Here is an 18,886-nt window from a genome sequence, read left to right on the forward strand (position 1 = left end):
ATTTACCTAGTCTGACATAAATTTCATGATTCTTCCAGTCAGCTCTAGCACTCTTTAAAAATATAGCCACAGCAGTTATTATCCTCCGATTCTTCAGTATAGTAGCTGATTTTAATGAGAAATTCCGTGTTATTGAGTTTTAGAATCTCTTAAACCAACTTTCTCATTTAATTTTTTAAGTTAATGTCACTGGGAGCATTTAGCATGATCATTTCCGTAAAAGCTATCTGAAATGACACTGCAGTCAGCTCACTTCAGTGGTTTTGATTGCTTCCAGTACTAACTTTGCTACACAGCATTTTGGGTATACCCATAATGCTGTTGAAGATATGACTGGATCCCATTTAGGCATAGCAAGGCTAATTTATGTATAGACTGATGGCTGCAGTCTAGATATTACAACATAGCACAAACTAGTGCACAAGTAAGCATTCATATTTCCCTCCGGGCTTGGATAGGTTGTGCTGAAAATGCATGTTACGCTTTCGCTGTTCTTGCTATCAAACTAGTTAAACATGAGTGAGGTTTGCCTATTGGTACTGAAAATCACACATTCTGTCCGAGGTGTTGACTTATCATTTTTCCTTGTGTGCTCTAAATCTAGTTATTCCAAGAAACAGTCAGTAACACAGTGAGAAATATGTAGTATGATATGTCATTTGAATAACAGATACACACGCAGCAGGAGACATTGGTAGTAATGATTCCTCTTCAATTTCTCAATCTTAGTGACATTTTCCTGAGCTTTCATAAATATCTGCTGTCATATTTGTTGAACTTGGCAAATATAATAAATATAATATTTAAGAAAAAAAAAATGTATTTTAAGACACAAAATTGGGAGGAAGTGAAGGATGGGAAGAACCTGAGATTTTACCACAAATTTTTGACCTAGTCATCATGAGTATATCTGTTTCTTAAAATGTGTATAGTGTAATTATGTAGTTCTTTCCAGTCAGAAAAGTTATCTGTTTAGATATGCAAGAATCAGTGCATATATAGTTAAAACAAATAACCTTCATCACTGTAAGTATTTATGCAAGTAATGCAGCACTACACTGACCTTTTAACTTGATATAGTCTTAGTAAAGACGATCACCCTGTTCCAGGGATTCTTGCTTTTAGTTTATTGGTCTCATTTTCTTCCATTTGTTATAGAGGAACATATAGAATTAAGGGGAACTGAATTTTTTATTCTGAAATCTTCTGGTTTTCTGGAACACACATTTGTGATTTCAGGGGTTTTTTTTCCCCTTTCTTCTCATTTTCAGTATATTTTTTGTCCTTTTCTTTCAGATGCACTTACTTTCACAGCAGCAATAACCCTACCATGCATTGCTCACTTAATAATTCCTGTTTGTTCCTTCTTAATGACTTATTTTACACAACCTTCCAACCTCAAATTCTATTTTAAATTCTACGGTCCAGAAACAACTAAAAGGTTTGGCCCAACTTCCTTACCAAATTTAGCTTTTGGACTTCTATTTGACACCTACTAATCTGTGAACAGCAATATATACAAAAATCACTGAAAAGATTAAGTGTTGAGGTGTAATGAACTTACCTGCATAACTGACAGTTCTGTAAATTTGTGATTTGCTGCAATAAGCACTATGTTCAGGAAAAAATTCTTTGGACTGCATATCCAGGCAAAAGAAAAACTATTAGTTTTTCATCAAATCCTACCTATTGAATGAAGAATAATTACACCTGCTTAAATGACATTTTTATAATGCATTGGAGATTTTTAAATGGATAGCTTATGCACTGTGGAAAGTATGAACCAGGAGATACTTACACAGCCCATTGCCACGCTGTATCAGTTTTGAGTTTAATTTTTGTCACTCTTCTTTTTCTTCCTTTCCCTGCATTTTGTTGTATGTGCTGCTGGCTTACGTTCATATATCTTTCTTTTGTCTAGATATTTCAAGAACTACACTATCCTCATTCTGTATTTTATGTCTTCTCTTGTGTGCTTTATGGGAAGGTTTACAAGAGTACCACTTGCTCACCTCTAAGTTGTATTCCACTTACAGCAAGAATCTCACCTTTTCACTCCCAAATGATTTTCTTCATTTATGGAGGAGTGGGACAAAGGGACTTCAAGAAGGAATGTATTTGTGTATTTCTTATTTACCTATATGCACATCCTGACTATTGAATTAGCACTCTTATGACTGATTTCAGAAATACAGAATTACTGCTTCTTGAATGAACTGATCTGGATTTGGGTTCTTATTCTTTGGTCCTTTTAGAAACTACAAACTACTTTTACTTATTCAAATTCAAATGCTAAAAATTGCCATTTCAGAGTAGTTTTTTTATCCCCAAATGCAAATGGCAACTAAACAAAGCAAAGAATAACTCAGATCCCTTTTTTGCTTCATATCCGAAGCTAGGGTTTGGCTTTTCTTACTATTTAAATCTTTTTCCTCCAATTCTTTCTTCACAGTAAAACTCACCTTCATGTGGGTCTTTTATAGACACTTTCTCAGCTTCAAGTATGTAACGGCACTTATACTATCATCATCCTCATCAAATATAGACATTTCATAGAAAAAATTTCACAGGCAGTGTCAAAGCACTGGATCTTATTCTTTTCTCTTTTATTCATGCTTCTCCATTGACTCCAATGAAGTTGGACTAAGAGATAAGGTTAAACACGGACATCATGCTTTTTACCCTATCTATTCCTATAGAGTTCCTTCCTTACAAATATATTTCAAATTAAATATGACAAGTGCACTGCCAACACTTTTCCTTCACAAATTATCAGTGAAGTAAATTATGAATGTAAAGGCTTTCTCTATTTTCCATTATCTTTAAAAGAACCATTCTTCAGCTCTTCACATTATACATAGTAGTGTAGGTATTCCCTTCTCATGATTATAAAAGAGAGTTATAAATTACAGTCCTGTTATGTTATATTTCTGCTAATGATCTCAGAGACAATAATTAGCTTCTGGAAATTATTTTGCGAAGATACATATTAGTCACAAATGTTGATTGGTATTTTAATGTCTTTCTTAGCAATGCCATCATCCAGGGCTGATTTTGCAAACCATTACAGTATTTCATGATAAGTAAATAACCCTTGACGATTTATCTGTCGTTTGTTCCCCATAGCCTATGTATTTTATGCTTACTCATCAGTGAGATTGTCTCTACTGTAAAAGAGTGGAACATTTAGGAAATCATGATAACTTTTGATGAATGTGTGCTGGTCAATATTATCTATCACTTTATATTATTTGAACAAAACTCAGAGAATTATTTTCCTTTGACGCTATATTTCTCACCTGTCTTCTACTGTCACTCCACATTTTTACTTTTCAGTGCAGCAGCTATGAAAAGCTGTAAGTTTTTATTCATGAAGAAAAATATTTTTTAAACAAGAAGAGTTATTTCTTTGGAGAAGGGGTTCATATGTCTGTTATCTTAAAAAATACACAAACAAAAAAATCCACAAAACCAAAAACCCACAAAACCCCAAACCCCAGACAAGTCCATATTAAAAAACACATCAACAACAACTACTAATATTGATAATCATGAGGAAAAAATAATTAAAAACCAAACCAAAATTTTAGGTATTTGTAGGAAAATATTTTGCATCCTTTTGATACATTAATTGATTTGCATACTTACGTGCTTAAAGTTGATTGTGTCTAAAGGTACAGAAAGGTTTGGTAAATCAGACTTTAAAAATACAAAGAGGATACATTTTACACAAGTGATATTCTCAGCTATGGCAAAACTCTATAGTAACTGATAACACAACCATATATGATACATTCCTTGATGGTTCCAGTGGGCTTGAAAGAGTAGAGTAGCTTATAGTGTGGAAAAATGATTAAAAAATGGATGAAGCAAATAAATAAAAGCAGGAGCCAATCATTTATCATACATTACTGGCAACAAAAATTGTTCCATGGATATTCACAGAAGCTAGTATTAAGTGCCTCAAAGAATAAATGACTTATAAGTTCCAATCAATTCAAACCCATTTGTATTTTACATAAGGATAAGTTTTTACCTACCAACTCCAGACATTTCCGGAATACTGGCGGTGTACATGTCCTTGGTGAATTTTGGTTCATTGTCATTGATATCGTGGATTTTAATGATAAATTCAGACTCTGGCTCCACTTGTCTTCCAGTTTTTCTGTCTATAGCCTTGGCACGTAGCACATACAGGGACTTTTCTTCTCTGTCCAATTTCTTTGCAGCATGAATATCTCCTGTATTTTCATCTATAATGAACAGACTGCCAGCCCCATCTCCTGTTAATATGTATTTTAAATTTCCATCTCCTTTATCTTGGTCAGTGTGTAGCTTCAGGGAGGTAGAAAAGAAGAATTCTATAAATATATGTATTGTTATTACAGACCAAATCATTCAGTATATATGAATAAGTCTGTACAATCTTGACTGTAATTGGGGTCAGCAGTGGTTATCTTCTGTTTCACTGTTGGAAAAATTGCAAATTTGAGACTCAGTCATACACAAAAAGTAGCTCTAAACAAACTCATAAGGACATAGGGATGTAGAAGATTTTGAATTTAAAAAAAAAATAAATTTCTTTTAATATTCTGTCCAAAATCTACTAGTAGTCTCTTTTTTTGAAGATGACAGGGAGTGTAAAATTCCCAAGTTTCTATTTGCAAAAATAACACTTGTATTCCCATTTATTCATTGCTGATAAGGCAACCAGTTACCTTGTAACAACATAGAAGAAATGGATTTTAAGGATTACAGCTTCTGAACTTCCCATAATCACCTATAAATGTTCCGATTTAAGCAACTTGTGTTTCTAGTTATATTTTTTTTTTCTTTAGGAACATCTTACCTCAGTTAATTACTTCCTTCCTTCTAGTCCTCTCCACACAGGAGAAATAATTTTCAAGAACACTAGGAGGTAAATTTTCAAAGCATCGACTGGGGTTTAACAGTCCTTTTCCTACTACACCTCTTCATCAGAGTTCAAAACTGTATCCCTGTGAACTTACAGGCACTGATTAGTTTGCCATATAGCACCATTGTGAAAAAGTGCCTAAAACCAAAGCCAAACCAAGCCATTAAAGCTGACCCAGGTGCTAGAAATTCTCACGTAATACACTTTTTCAGAAGTCTATTGCTCTAATTTCATTTACAGAGTCCCACAGTTCCTTTTTATGAGCATCTGCAGTATATTTTCCTCAGATACATGCTTACAGTCACATCTGGCCACAGACTGGTGACCTTAGTGTTTTTCAAATGCGGACAGTAAGAATGTTATCCCAGCTTTTTTTTTTTTTATTTCTCTGAGTAGAAAAATATAGTATATCATCCACCTGAGAAAATATTGTTCAGTATCAGTAAAGGTATTACTCTAGATAGTCTCAAGAGCCAGATAAGTTATTTTATACCACTTCTTTCCTTGTTTCCTCATTTCTGTATTCCTGCCAGTGTTTATCTCCATGTTTTCTAGCTGAGCCATTGCATCTTTTTATTACTCCACCTGTATGAAGGATAGTTGTGGTGGATTTTGTTAAATTTCTTCACTTTGATTTTTTTCCTCTAGTTTAACACTGTAGCCTAACAGCAGTCACCAAATGTGATCTGATTATTGTTATGGCCTTCTAGATGTAAGACTGGATAAGATCACTATCCAAACAGTTTTAGCGCTTAATATATTCAGTGTATATCTGTAATAAATATCTGTGAAAAATCTTAAGGATTGCATAAAATGGGTTGAAATAATTATATACAACATGCATACAGCACTCAGAAAAGTCCCTGTCAACTTGCCAGCTCTGCAGGTAATACAGAGAACATAAACTTAAATATTGCATGGGTATCTTGACACAGAATGTGGAGCTTTATGTAATCAATACACAAAATTTGTTAAAAATATTTGATTCTTATTTTTATATTTTAACTTATTTTTGTATTAGATTCTTATTTTCAGGAAAAAAAGATTAAACTTATTTGTATGTCAAGTACAAAATACAGCATACTTCTTTCAGTCAGATGATTTTGTTTTGTGCCACAGGACAGTTTCCTGTCCCTAAGAAACAGTGCATATTCATTCTTGTTAAGACATTCCTTACCTTGTGGCATAAATATAGCTTTCTCCTTTTTTCTTGAGGTGGAAGCTTTTTAAAATATGCCAGATAAGAATCAGATCTCATGACTGATGACTAGCACCTGAACCTAGTTTTCTCCTGAAGACAGGCCAGCTTCTTTTTGAGTCTTTAAAATATCCGAGTGCCTGTTACGATGCCCTGTGTTGTTATGTGCCTCCTGACCAACTCCTCAGCCACCAGCCAGGGAGCAGCCAGAGCAAGAGCCATGTCTGGGAACTTGGTGAAGGATCAGTCTCATGGGTCAAGAGAAGGGAAATCACTTAACATAAGGCATTAGGGAGGTTGGAGCCTCCGTGAAGCTAACATCCTTTCCCAACACCGAACATGAGGAAGTACTTCTTGATTCCCACAATAAGTCATCACTGACTGATCAGTAATTTGTTAAATTTGTTGCAGTACTAACATTAGTCATTTAAGGGCTTACATTAGACATGTAAATTCTCAAAAGGTGAGTAGCTGCACATTCTGTCCTGTATTTACAAAGTTACTTTTTGTATTTTTGAAATAATTTCCATCAGTCTCCCTGGAGCTTTTTTTTCTTTCCTGCACATGTATAGACTCCAACACACATTGTTATTGATGGACATTTATTTATCTTCCTTATTGTTATATGAATTAAACTAGAGTCTGGCCCACAGGTATTATCTCCATAGCAGCCTGCCTGGCAGACTGCAAAGAAAGAGATTTAACTTACAGGAGCCCTGGTCTTTAATTGTCAGGACTGCTATGCACAGGAAGAATGGAATATGTCCAGAGACACTAGAAGTTTCCCACTTTAAAAACAAGCAGCCATTACTAAAACAAAATATCACACAGTGCTGAACTGGAAAATAAAAGAAAGAAGGGAGCAGGGGGTAAAATGAGATTTTTATATTTTTTCCCTTGATTCAGAACGGAAAACAAAATTCTTAGTTTAAATAGGCATATATTGCATATGTGGAATTTTATGCATTTTATTGGAAATTATATCTGGAATGTTCTTTTAATGTCATTTTATTTGGAAGTGTGGTAATAATGTAGTTCGTATTTGAAAATCTGCTGAATGCTTTTCCTAGGCTTTTCTGCTACCTAAAGAATCTTTCAGAGACTGTAAACTGACTTAAAGTTAGCACTTTACTTTTAGTACGATTGCAGATTTTGCTATTTGAAATTTTTTCTTCCTGCAAACTCTTTCTAGACTTAGTGAGCTGGTCATCTGTGGAACAGAGGTCCTATATACTGAAAGACGACAGATGCAGATGAGTAGCAGAGATCAACATGAGCCGGCAGTGTGCGCTTGCAGCCCAGAAAGCCAACTGTGTCCTGGGCTGCATCAAAAGAGGTGTGACCAGCAGGTCGAGGAAGGTGATCCTACCCCTCTACTCCGCTCTTGTGAGACCCCACCTGGAGTACTGTGTCCAGCTCTGGGGGCCCCAGTACAGGAGAGACATGGAGCTGTTGGAGCGAGTCCAGTGGAGGGCCACGAAGCTGATCAGAGGGCTGGAGCACCTCTCCTATGAGGACAGGCTGAGAGAGTTGGGGTTGTTCAGCCTGGAGAAGAGAAGGCTCTGGGGAGATCTAACTGCGGCTTGCGAGTACCTGAAGGGGCCTACAGGAAAGCTGGAGAGGGACTGTTTATGAGGGAGTGTAGTGACAGGACAAGGGGTAACGGGTTTAAGCTGAAGAAGGACAGATTTAGATCAGATATGAGGAAGAAATTCTTTACTGTGAGTCTGGTGAGGCACTGGAACAGGTTGCCCAGAGAAGCTGTGGATGCCCCATCCCTGGAAGTGTTCAAGGCCAGAGTTGGATGGGGCTTTGGGCAACCTGGTCTAGTGGAGGGTGTCCCTGCCTGTGGCAGATGATCTTTAAGGTCCCTTCCAACCCAAGCCATTCTGTGATTCTATGATTCTATGATCCAGGCTGTGAATGTAAATTGTTAGCTTGCCAACCTCATTTTGTTTACATGTTTGAGCAACTCTGCTGGTAATCCAGGGTCGATAACCTCCTGAAATCGGGCAACAATAACCAAGTAGTGGGAGCAGTGATCTTTTCTGCACTAACAAGTGGTTCTGGAAAAACAAAATCACATCTGTTCATTGCCATTCCCTTACCCTGCTCCTCAAATATACATAGATCCTAAGAGAATAGGTTCATTTATTTTATCTGCTTGTACAACCTATCTACAAAGATGTCAGGTAGCTCAAACTGTGATGGGTATTTTAAGCTTGCTACTTATCGCATGTTTCTACCAAATGATAAACATAATTTTCAAGCATGATAAATTTGGGAATAGAATGTGATTTCCTAGCAATGAAGAGTTCCACCTCCTATTTCCAGTTTTCTATTAGCAAGATCACTTGAAATACAGTTGTGAACTATAACATATTGTACATGTAACAATTTCTATTTGTCATGTATGTTTTGTTTTGCACTTCTCATTTGAGGAATCTTCATTAATCTGTGGAGTAATTTTGCAACGTTAGAGTTTGTGAAAAAAAATGGGACCATTTTCATATTTAAGTACAAGTAAATAAAGCAAAAATTATCCAGCATCTTATAGAAATAAAATACTAGTTGTGTAAAACAGAACAATCAAACCATTCTCTCACTATATTAGAGTTACATAATTACAAAACATGCTTCTAATTTATGAGACAGAGTAACTCCTCGTAAGATTGTAGATGTTTGTGCAAAATAAGTATAGGGACATACACATTTGTAAAAAGATACTGCAATTTCATTTGGACCAAACAATATTATGTTTCTGTATGACTGATAGACTTCTATAAACTGCTTAAATATTTTGAGTTTATAATAGAAAATATGATTTCAGCTTTTCAATTTTAATTGTTCTACAGAGAATCTACAGGAAATCACATGCAAAAATGTGGTGTGTTATAATATGTTTACAAAATATCATGCCCTTTATCCACTAAAACCAAGGAACAAAAACAGACAAATTTTCTAAATGCTATTTCCAGTTATAGTAAATACTTTTACATACAAAATAGTTCATGGATTTTTTAATTTTTTTTTTAATTAGTAAACTGTTTATATGTGTGAAGGGGGCTCAGATGTGCAAACTGGAAAACTTCATACATTTGATCTGAAGTAATCTTTGACTGCTGTGGTTTCCCTCTATATTTTACATACTCAGCAGGTCTGGGGATGTCCACAATTTACTATCAGCAGAAAGTAATTCCTGTTGAAATACTTTGGTTTGGTTTACTCTATATGATTTTTTTTTTTTTCATTTGTGGTGGGGTAGATTAGCAAGCAAAAACCCTACATGGGTGGAAAATGAACGTATCAAATGTGTCCTTTCTCATATCATAGTTTGCTCTGTAATTTCTGTGAAGAGCTGGCAGGTCAGAGGAGAACCATGAAATACTTTGATAAAGGAAAGCAAATGAATAAGTACAAAAAAACCCCAAACCCAAACCAGGTAATATATTAGATTACTTAGCATATAGTGACCAAACCAGTGACAAATACTATCCCCATTCCATTCAATATTCAGCATCAAGTAATCTGAAACACATTGGGATGAAGACATAATTTAGAAGATACACTGCTGAGTATCTTGATTTCTTAGTATTCTTTTGCACACATTTCTTTTTCTGTAGTCTTCTGTATGGCTGGCTAAACATGTTCTCAACACAACTTTTCCTGAGGATCATCAGAGACAAAGACATTGGTAATGGTTATGGGAGTGACAATTAGCTATTTCTGTAACAATGTATGTCTTATAAATATGGGCATATTTATAAAAGCTCTCTCAATCTTTTTTTCTTTATTTACATAGGAAAAGTGTGCATCTCAAATTAGCCTGTCTATCCAGTTCTGTGAAACTGAATTTTTACGTGGTGTGATAATTGAGATCTTGATGTTCTCAAAAGAAATCTTGACATAAATTTACATGGGTCCCTGTTACTGTGATTTCCAATAAGTAAATGAGTAGGCAAACAACAGATTATCTCAGAGTTCTGTAACATAATTCTATTTTCCCTAAATTAATACCCTGCTCCTTTGGTTTACACTTCACCCTCACGTAGCACTCAACATTTATCAGCAGATGGTGGTTATAACACATAACTTCTTGGTTTCAGGAAATATTTTATTTGACTATGCATTCTCAGTATGTCCAAGGCTAATGCATAACTTCTCTCAAAACTGCTATTATTTTACACAGTAGATATCAGCATTCTTTGGAGGGAAAAGATATCTCATAAATTGTCAAGTTCAGGAATTCATATGGAATGGCAAAAGAAAATATGGAGGAAAAAGAAAAAAATAGTGCCTTAGAAAAGAGTTCCTCAAAGGCCTGTGTTTAAAAGGACATGACTGTTTCATATTAATTCCATTTTAATTTACTAAATTTCCTGTAAACTGTGCAGCTGATCTGGTTCTCAGCTCTTTGTAATAGAGAGTAACTCTTTTCAAGTTAGGCAGACATATAATCAATGGAAGAGGGGAGAATCAATGGACACAGTTAACAAATTATATAGTGATATGAATGAATTTTCCCCATTTAGAAGCAAGCAATTGCCAGACTTCATTTAGATTTCATTTTATTTGCAATTTATTTCCATTAAACTATTATTGCAGATGAAAAGGGGGAAAAAAGAGCAAGATGAGCTACTTATGGCTAACAAGATTGTTATGAATAAATACACTGAAAACATTTATTTGGTTGCCTAAATTCAGAAAAGAGGTGTGGTGTCTCTTGTGGAGAGGCATGAGGGGAAAAAAAGGACAAAGACACATCAAGGAGTGGGTAGATCCATGTTTACATTTTGGTAGGTAATGTACTAATGCTTACAACTTAGACGGATTACAGTGTGCCTCTGTATCATGGTATGGAAAAAGGGCCATCACTACAGATTTCTTACCTACACTGCCTCCACCCAGACAGTCGTCTCCAGCAGAGGAATCCTGATATACCATAGTCTTCTGTCTCACACCATATTTACCTGTAAATCCCTTCTAGAAAGTGTCAACAATGTTCTTTCCTATCTTTTTAAGTGAACATACATTGGGCGATTATTGTAGTCAAATAAACACTTTTTAGTGTCACTAAGTTGGTAAATCTGCATATTTTAGTGGGAGATGAAGACCATGTTGATTTCCACATTTTTATGGTGAAACTACTAACAGAAAACAAGCGAACCTCTTCAAGGGTATGCTGAGGATATAGGCTTGCATGCAGCTGCAATCACAGCTAGAATGTGGATGCACATGGGAAGAACAAAGGATGCAAACACGGAGTTTTGAAGTCAGAAATTTTTTTTTATCATTTTTTTTTCCCCAGATGTGTCATAAACTTACTAGGTGATTAATATCTGACCTAGATGAGAAGTGAATTCATGGGCATGCCCACTCCCAGGCCCAAACACCTGAAGCTCCAAACTCTCTAACATCCTGGTTACACATTAGAGAGAGTGGAGGCTCCTATCTGTCTCAGCTATTTTTATTTGCTCTCGTCAAACCAGAACAGGGAGGAATGTGCAAAACTGAGCCTTTTCTTGGCATGGGAAAGCAGTTCTGGGACCCACAGGTTAGATAGAGCTAATGTGTGTTACCTTTCTTCCTTTGTGCACTGTCACCAACATTGCCTTGCATATTGTGCAGTACTGCACTTGGGTGTTCATCCTTACTTGCTATTTACTGTTGTGTATAAGTAGAAGTAAGAAGTTTTTTGACTAAAAGTCCTACAAATTACATTAGAAAATGTTAATGTCCTTACAGTATTTTTTAAATTCATCCTGTAGAATTGTGAAGGTATTTTCATAATTTCTATAAATTTGCTATGATAATCTAAAGGGCTTAATTCCTCTTTCTTATGATAGTTGCATGAAGCAATTTCTAAGGAGTCTACTCTACTGCAGTCTTCTCTGTTATTTCTTTCTACCTTCTCCAGTAAAGTTAGATTGTACTTATATTTACACAAAACTCTGAAAATACCAATGGTAAGTTTGTGTATACCTGTATATTTATTTTAGATGTTTGGAGCAGTAGCCTATTTCATGATCTTCATTAATTTTGGCTGGAATGGGGTCTTGTTTCAATGTGTGTAATTCAAACTTCTTTCTTAAAGGAGGACATTAGACTTTACTTACTGGTGGGTTTGTTTTGTTTTTATTCGAGATGCTGGAGGCATAACAATAAAAACATAAAGTGTGAATGGATCTCATAATTTTGGTTTGAGGCTATCACAAGTCAGCAGGGGAAACTTGGAAGCTATAAAAGACAAAGACTGTTTTTCCCCTTGTGAAAATGAAAGCTCAACCAAGAGTTACATTGTTATTGTCTTTTTATACCAAATGTATTTCTATTTAAAGTTTTGCTAAACTGTAACACAGCTGTCTTGAACACATCTCTAATCTTCTTATTTTTCATGTGCAATTTATGCTTCAGATGGAAAACATTCCCCCTCCCCTCCAAAATGCTGTATGTTCAGCCTCTTAGTTCTTGGTACAGTTAAGGTGCTTCCCACATGCCAGTCACAACTTTGCCTTTTCTACAAAGTCTTTTCCTTGAGTTTACCTTTCATAACATTGCTTTCTATATGGGTTAAGACAAAAGACTCAAGCCATGTATAACTTCAGATTGAAAAAGTTTTCCATAAAATTAACATAATGAAGCATTATATTAATAGTTTGACAGCTAGGAAATGTTGAGTTTTGGCTGTAAAATATACAGACCTACTGACTCTGGAAAATGTCTAGGGAAACTATAACAGACTACTGTACATGGCATAAACGATCAACTCGGCAAAATGCCATTAACTGTCAGATTTAGTAGGATTCTTTTAGACACACTTATGTCTTCTTAAATGTGAAAGCAATAAGCATAAATAGTAAGCAATGGGAAGGAACAGGGAAGCATAAACTATTCAGGTGCGTTCAAAGTCAAAAATGAGAGGAAAAGAAGAAAGTTTCTGTACTTTTAGGATTCTGCAAATATCTTTTAATCACAGTTTCGAGCTAAAGCTCCTGGGCTGAGGGAAGAAATATGCAAAATACAGGAAAACACAAGCTCATGCATATGCTACTTTTACAAAGTCATGTGCCTATTTACCACGAATTTCTATTCATATATGGTGATTGTACTATGCTATTTATTCTGAAGCTGTGGTACACAAAAAGATTGAGTTTTTCAATATATATTAAAGCACAAATTGATTTGACCCCAGGAAATTTGACTGCAATTATCACTCTAAGCTTACTCCAGGTAAAGAATGTTATGCAGATAGAGGTGGAAAAGACAACAGTATTTGTGAAGGAGAATGGATGAGTATTACCTAAACAAAAATAAATTAATTCATACCAAAAATGCAAGGAGTGTACTTGAAATAAGAGCTTGTAGTATCCCAGCCAACCTTAAAATCCCACAGAAAATATGTTGAGTTCCGGTGACAGATAGGATATTAACCAGTGCCCTTACTGTATGATTTCAGACCTTTGTGAGATTTCTAGCAGCTAGGATACAGCACTGGCAGCAGCTCAACCAATATTCGCCTTCATTAGCATTTTAACTAATTAAAAACTCTAAAGATATCTTAATAACTGCGGTAGCTCTTCGGTGTGGATTTCAGTAGCAGTATCTGCATTGCTTTAATTTTCTATTTATGTGTGTTTAATCAAAAGTTTTATGTATGTGCTAAATGGCAATGTATTTACCTGGCTTGAATTTGTGACATCAGCACAAACTTCTTAATTAAACAACCAAAGTCTGTGTGTGATGGTAACCTAAGTGACTGTATATTAAACAAGGCAAATGACATTTACTTTTCTTATCTTCTGTTTTCCAGCATCTGGTTCTTGTGTTCAGCTGTCTATTGTTACAAATTCTCTAGAGAATGATACTGTGAAAAACACTGCTGACATCAGCTGCAGGTGCTGATTTTGACTTAGTAGGTAAGGGTAAATCTGGTTTTCATTCAGGAAGGGTTCAGCAGAATTCTTACTAGTCTTTTGGTTCTGCTGATACAAACACAGTATGGGGAAATTCATTCCCTCCACGTACATCTCTACATACCTATGGGGGAGTCCTGGAAACCAGTGCAATTTTCTCAAGTGCCTCCTTCCCCTGCATACCTTCTATGTCTCCTGTGCTCTATGTGCTAGACTGTAGTCAAATCTGGAAAGGTGGTCACATTCTTATTTCTGCAGAAAAAAATTGAATTTCAGAGCACATAGAATTTGTTTGTTCTCCTCTCTCTATTCTCCAAATCAACAGCTGGGTTGCAGGTTTTCGGCCTGATGAAAAGAGCCAAACTGTTTTGTTATGGTTTGCCATACCCTGTCATTTGGCTGTTCCATAACATGAGATACAGCTTTACAGGAAGTGACTGTAGTCATCAGTTATGTCCAGAGGTCAGAAATTATCACATCACAACATCAAGCACTGTCACATTAATCAATCTCCAGAACAGGTGGTAAATCCATCATTATTTTAGAGGCTTCCCAATAATTATTTCCAATAATATTTTTCTCATAGATGTTTCTCTCACTAGAAACTTCTGAGTGAAATCTTTCCGTGTGTGTGATATCTCTTGCTGTCTCAGAAGCACTCAAAATGCACTGTAGTTCCAAAAGATGTGCACAGAGATAGGCAGGAATGAAAGCTCTGGCCCTGGAAGCAACATGAGTTTGTAATATGGATGGATTATTCCTTACCTTCTGCAGAACTAATTGATCTGGACTCAGCTCTACACTAATAAGCATATAAGAAATACTCTAGTAGGGGAGACCAATGGTTTGTCTAGCCAAGTACTTCATCTCAGTGGCAATAGGAGATACTGGCTTGAGAGAGCATGCAAATCTGTCTGCTATAATTTCTTCTTTTTTTACACTCCCTGCCACACATCCCCAGCGTCTACAACTGTCAGATTAGAATAGGCATGTTGTTTTGTTTTATTTTGTTTTCTGAATCTGATGTCCTTGAACTTGTCCAAAGTTTGGGCAATGAGTAACTAGACAAGTATTGCATTGACTGAAGTTAAACTGAGCTGACTGATGTTCTACTGTGTCCAGCTGTGGGTCGTCCACAATGATCTGAAGAATACATCAATAACAGCAGTATTTTACTACCTTTAATCACAATTTTATGTATGTATACATGTAGACAGATGTCTACAGATCAGGACAATGTTTTTCAGAAAGTCATGCAGCATAATACAAGAGTAATAGTGTAAGGTATCGAGATATGAGGCAAAATGATCAAAGAGTCTTTTTTTGGCCCAAAATATGTAAACACGCTTCCAGGTTTGCAGCACCAAACAAAACCAGACTGTAGGCCTGCTGACTCAAAGTAAGTGGATCCCAAAATGCGTATTTGTCCTAAGCTGTTCAACTATATGTTATTTTCAGAAATATTAAAAATATTTTAATTTACTATCCTTAAAACATATTTACTTTTACATGAAAACATTTCAAGCCTAAAGATGTGATGATTTTGAGTTCCATGCTTATTGATTCACAAGAATCTCTACCGCAAAGCTTCAAATCACAATTTTGAAAGATGTATTTTTCCTAAGATACTACTTTGCAAACTGGCAAGCTAAATATTTTGTGGACACTGTACACACCTCACAAGTAGAAATCTGTTCATCCCTCAATACTCATTTCAGAATGTGATTGTTAAATGGTGATTGTTTAAGTGCCTGAAATGTTTATCTGAAACTAAACTTTCAAATGAACAGTAGTGGAAGGTAGGTAAGGCCTTGGCTTGACTTAAAGTATCTCTAAGGTCCTTTGCTACTGCTTGTTTATTGAAAAAGTTAACCAAACAAAAAAGAACAACAGAGGCTGAAATTAATTTAAGGTATTATACTGTTTCTGTATTCTGCAAACTGTATTGGAAATGTAAGCTGTCATACCAACTGAAGGGTACTTGGTGAATGTGTACTGTAGATGTATTTATCTCATGCCTTTCTCAGTCTGAGTGCAATTCCCCTGCCCCATGCCTGCTCCAAGACACATAGGTACATGCCCAATTCTTGGTTAAATCCGAGAAGCAGATTCTCAAAAGTAGGTATATCAAAGCATAAGGTTTGAAATCAGGATGGGACATAATAAGCACCAGTCCTTGAATCTCTGTTGTCATAACGTAGATTCCTAAGTGAAGTTATTATTTCAAGAACAGTATGCTGAAAACCAGTAGTTAGGAAAGAAATATTTAGGGTAATTGTTTTGCTTTTTCTTATTTGTCACTGATTTTATGTTTATTGAAATTTACATTACCTACTTGTATGATTCTTTTAAATCTTATTTCAAAATACCATCTTTGGAAGGGTATGACTAGTGATGGCAAAGACAAGGCAGTGGCTGGAACAGTTATCAAAACAACTTAAATTATTTTCCTGGCACAACAGAACTTGATAAGTACAATGCTATTTGGGGGGGGCCTGAGATGGGCTTCAGGTTCCACAAAAACCACAGGCTGATTGTACCTGTCTGATTAGGGATGAAGACTGTGGCTTAGAGGAAAACTAGGATAAAGCTGCCTGCGGCTTTGTATGAAAACTCCAAGAAAGAGAAATAGTGCCTAGAGAAGCCAAAGCGTAAGGCCCAAACCAAGCATAAAGCCCTGCAGACCAACAGTATTGCTTCATCAAGGGTACGTTTGATTTAATAGCTGAATCTGCAAGCTGATCAGATGCAGTGAGATTAATATGGAGACATTAGACAGTGCAGGAGCTATTTAAGAGGGATTTTTTTATTATTATTATTTTATTTTTTTTTAGATTCTCAAGGCAAATATCAACGAAAAAGAAGCCCAGCAGGAGGTACATAAAGGATGAGTTAAACTAATCTTAGTTTAACAGCATGAATAGTCAAAGCATTGCATCTAGTTAAAGTAGATAAAAATCTGAAAGTATCAACGCTCATTTTGTATTAATTTTATGAAAAACTTTAGACTTTTTAGGGGAACTGGAGTCATCAGTGCTGACTGTCTGCATCCTTTGCTGAAATCTCTTTTTTTTCTATAGAGTTACTCTGTACTTTGGAGAAGCACACAAAGTAAAATTGATTGTTTTGCTAATTATCCTCTGACTTCATCTGGAGTAAAATGTTGATCATGGTCTTGTTGACCATTTAGAGATAGATTTTAAGATAGAACTTGAGATTTTGCTAATATTGAAAATGAGGGGTCAGGAGTGCTCCCTTTTCAAATGGTTTTTGCTCTTGGTGTGTGCTCTCCTTTCTGCCTTGATCTTCTCTTCAAATAGATAAGCCTTGCCATTGTGCTGAATTTGTCCCTGTGCAGTGGCTATTTAGTTCTGCATCTGACTGGCCCTGTGACTTCAAATCACTTTTTCAGCAACTCTGCTACAGTTTTCTCCTCAGAACAGATATTATGTCATTGCCTGCCTCACCATAGGTACTGTTCATTTAATATAAATTACTTTGATGTATTTTATCAAATGGTACTTATGGAAGCAGGAATCATTATTAATAGTCATAGCATCATCAATATTAAGTTTTATTTAACCTTTTCTCTTTTACCCTCATCAAACAAATCAAAATAAATCTTTTCTTTATCCTGAAGAAAAACAATGATTTATACACACACACACATTCTCATAGCTTTTTAGAAGCATGAAATTATTTTAAACTGTGGGGTTTTTTCTTGTTTCTTTTTCTTTTACACACTTTGAAGTTAGACCAAATTCAGCCCCCTGAAGCACTGGGATAATTCATTGCAGTACCTCTAATGCAATGAAAACGGAATGGGTCAGTCCTGTTTCCCTCCATTAACAGTGTTTTTGAAGGACTAGAGAAATTCTTCTGGGATAGATTCACATTTTGCAGTTCACTTCATGCCTTTCTGCATGTGATTCTAAATCTTCCATATGGAATGGGTGGGAATCAGACTGTGACCTCTTCCACTTCACAATTACTAGCCTGTACAGAGATGAATGTATTTTCCTGTTCTGTGAAACTTAAGGAGGAAGTAAAAAAAAACTTTAATATGTTTTGCTTTCTTGTAACAACCCTACTTCCATTTACTTCAGCGGCAATACTTGCTTGCATCCAAATTCCTCTTTACATTCATTTTATTCTCCGCAGCACTTGTTTATATCAAATTAATATAGGTTTAAAATTAAAGATAAATATACATGGTTATATCTTTTAGTTACTTGTGTTACTTTTTCCATTTTTTAAAAAAAATATTGATTTAAAGGATCTCTAGTCTTAGCATTTTAAATGTAAATGCTGCAGTGGTAGAGAGACAAGGTAAGCAAATACTTTTTATATTTTATTTTTCATTTGTTAATTCAGTCCTATCAACCTGACCCAGTTACATTTGAACACTTAATGCTCTGTTGCCTCCTGGTATTTGACAGTGTTTATTCATCACAAATGCTGATTAAAAAGAAAAATATGCTTACTTCCACAATCCGTGTAAGATTGAACTATCAGAAAAACATCATTTTTAAAGCTTGCGTCAGTAGTTGCAACATTTTTAACAGGGTGATACAGTAATGTTAATTCCACTGAAGCTGCATAGAATTTGTAAACCAGAGCTTTTTTATAAGACCTAAATTTGCTCTTGATATTTCAAAGCTAACTCTATTTCAGCTCTTAATCAGAAATATGTAGCAACAGCTAAAAGTTCAAGCAGCTAAAATGGCTACAGGTTGTGATAGTAATCACAAATTTTAAGTTAGGTAAATACATTTATGAATGCTTGAGTACAAGTATAACAATATCCCACTTAATACTTCTGTGTTTGTCATTTTTATGCATTAGGAAAAGTTAAAGCAA

General features: G+C 35.5%; 1 protein-coding gene across 1 annotated transcript in view; it reads right to left on the reverse strand.

Annotated features, from left to right (window-relative positions):
• The window catches only part of CDH9 (cadherin 9), a 106,101-nt gene that overhangs the window by 46,831 nt on the left and 40,384 nt on the right, over positions 1-18,886 (reverse strand). The window contains exon 3 of the mRNA XM_075744855.1: positions 4,041-4,335. Within this exon, the coding sequence (XP_075600970.1) occupies positions 4,041-4,335 (295 nt within the window). The remainder of the gene's footprint in view (positions 1-4,040; positions 4,336-18,886) is intronic.

Source organism: Balearica regulorum, chromosome 2, assembly GCF_011004875.1.
Source record: "Balearica regulorum gibbericeps isolate bBalReg1 chromosome 2, bBalReg1.pri, whole genome shotgun sequence".
Classification (NCBI taxonomy): Eukaryota; Metazoa; Chordata; class Aves; order Gruiformes; family Gruidae; genus Balearica; species Balearica regulorum.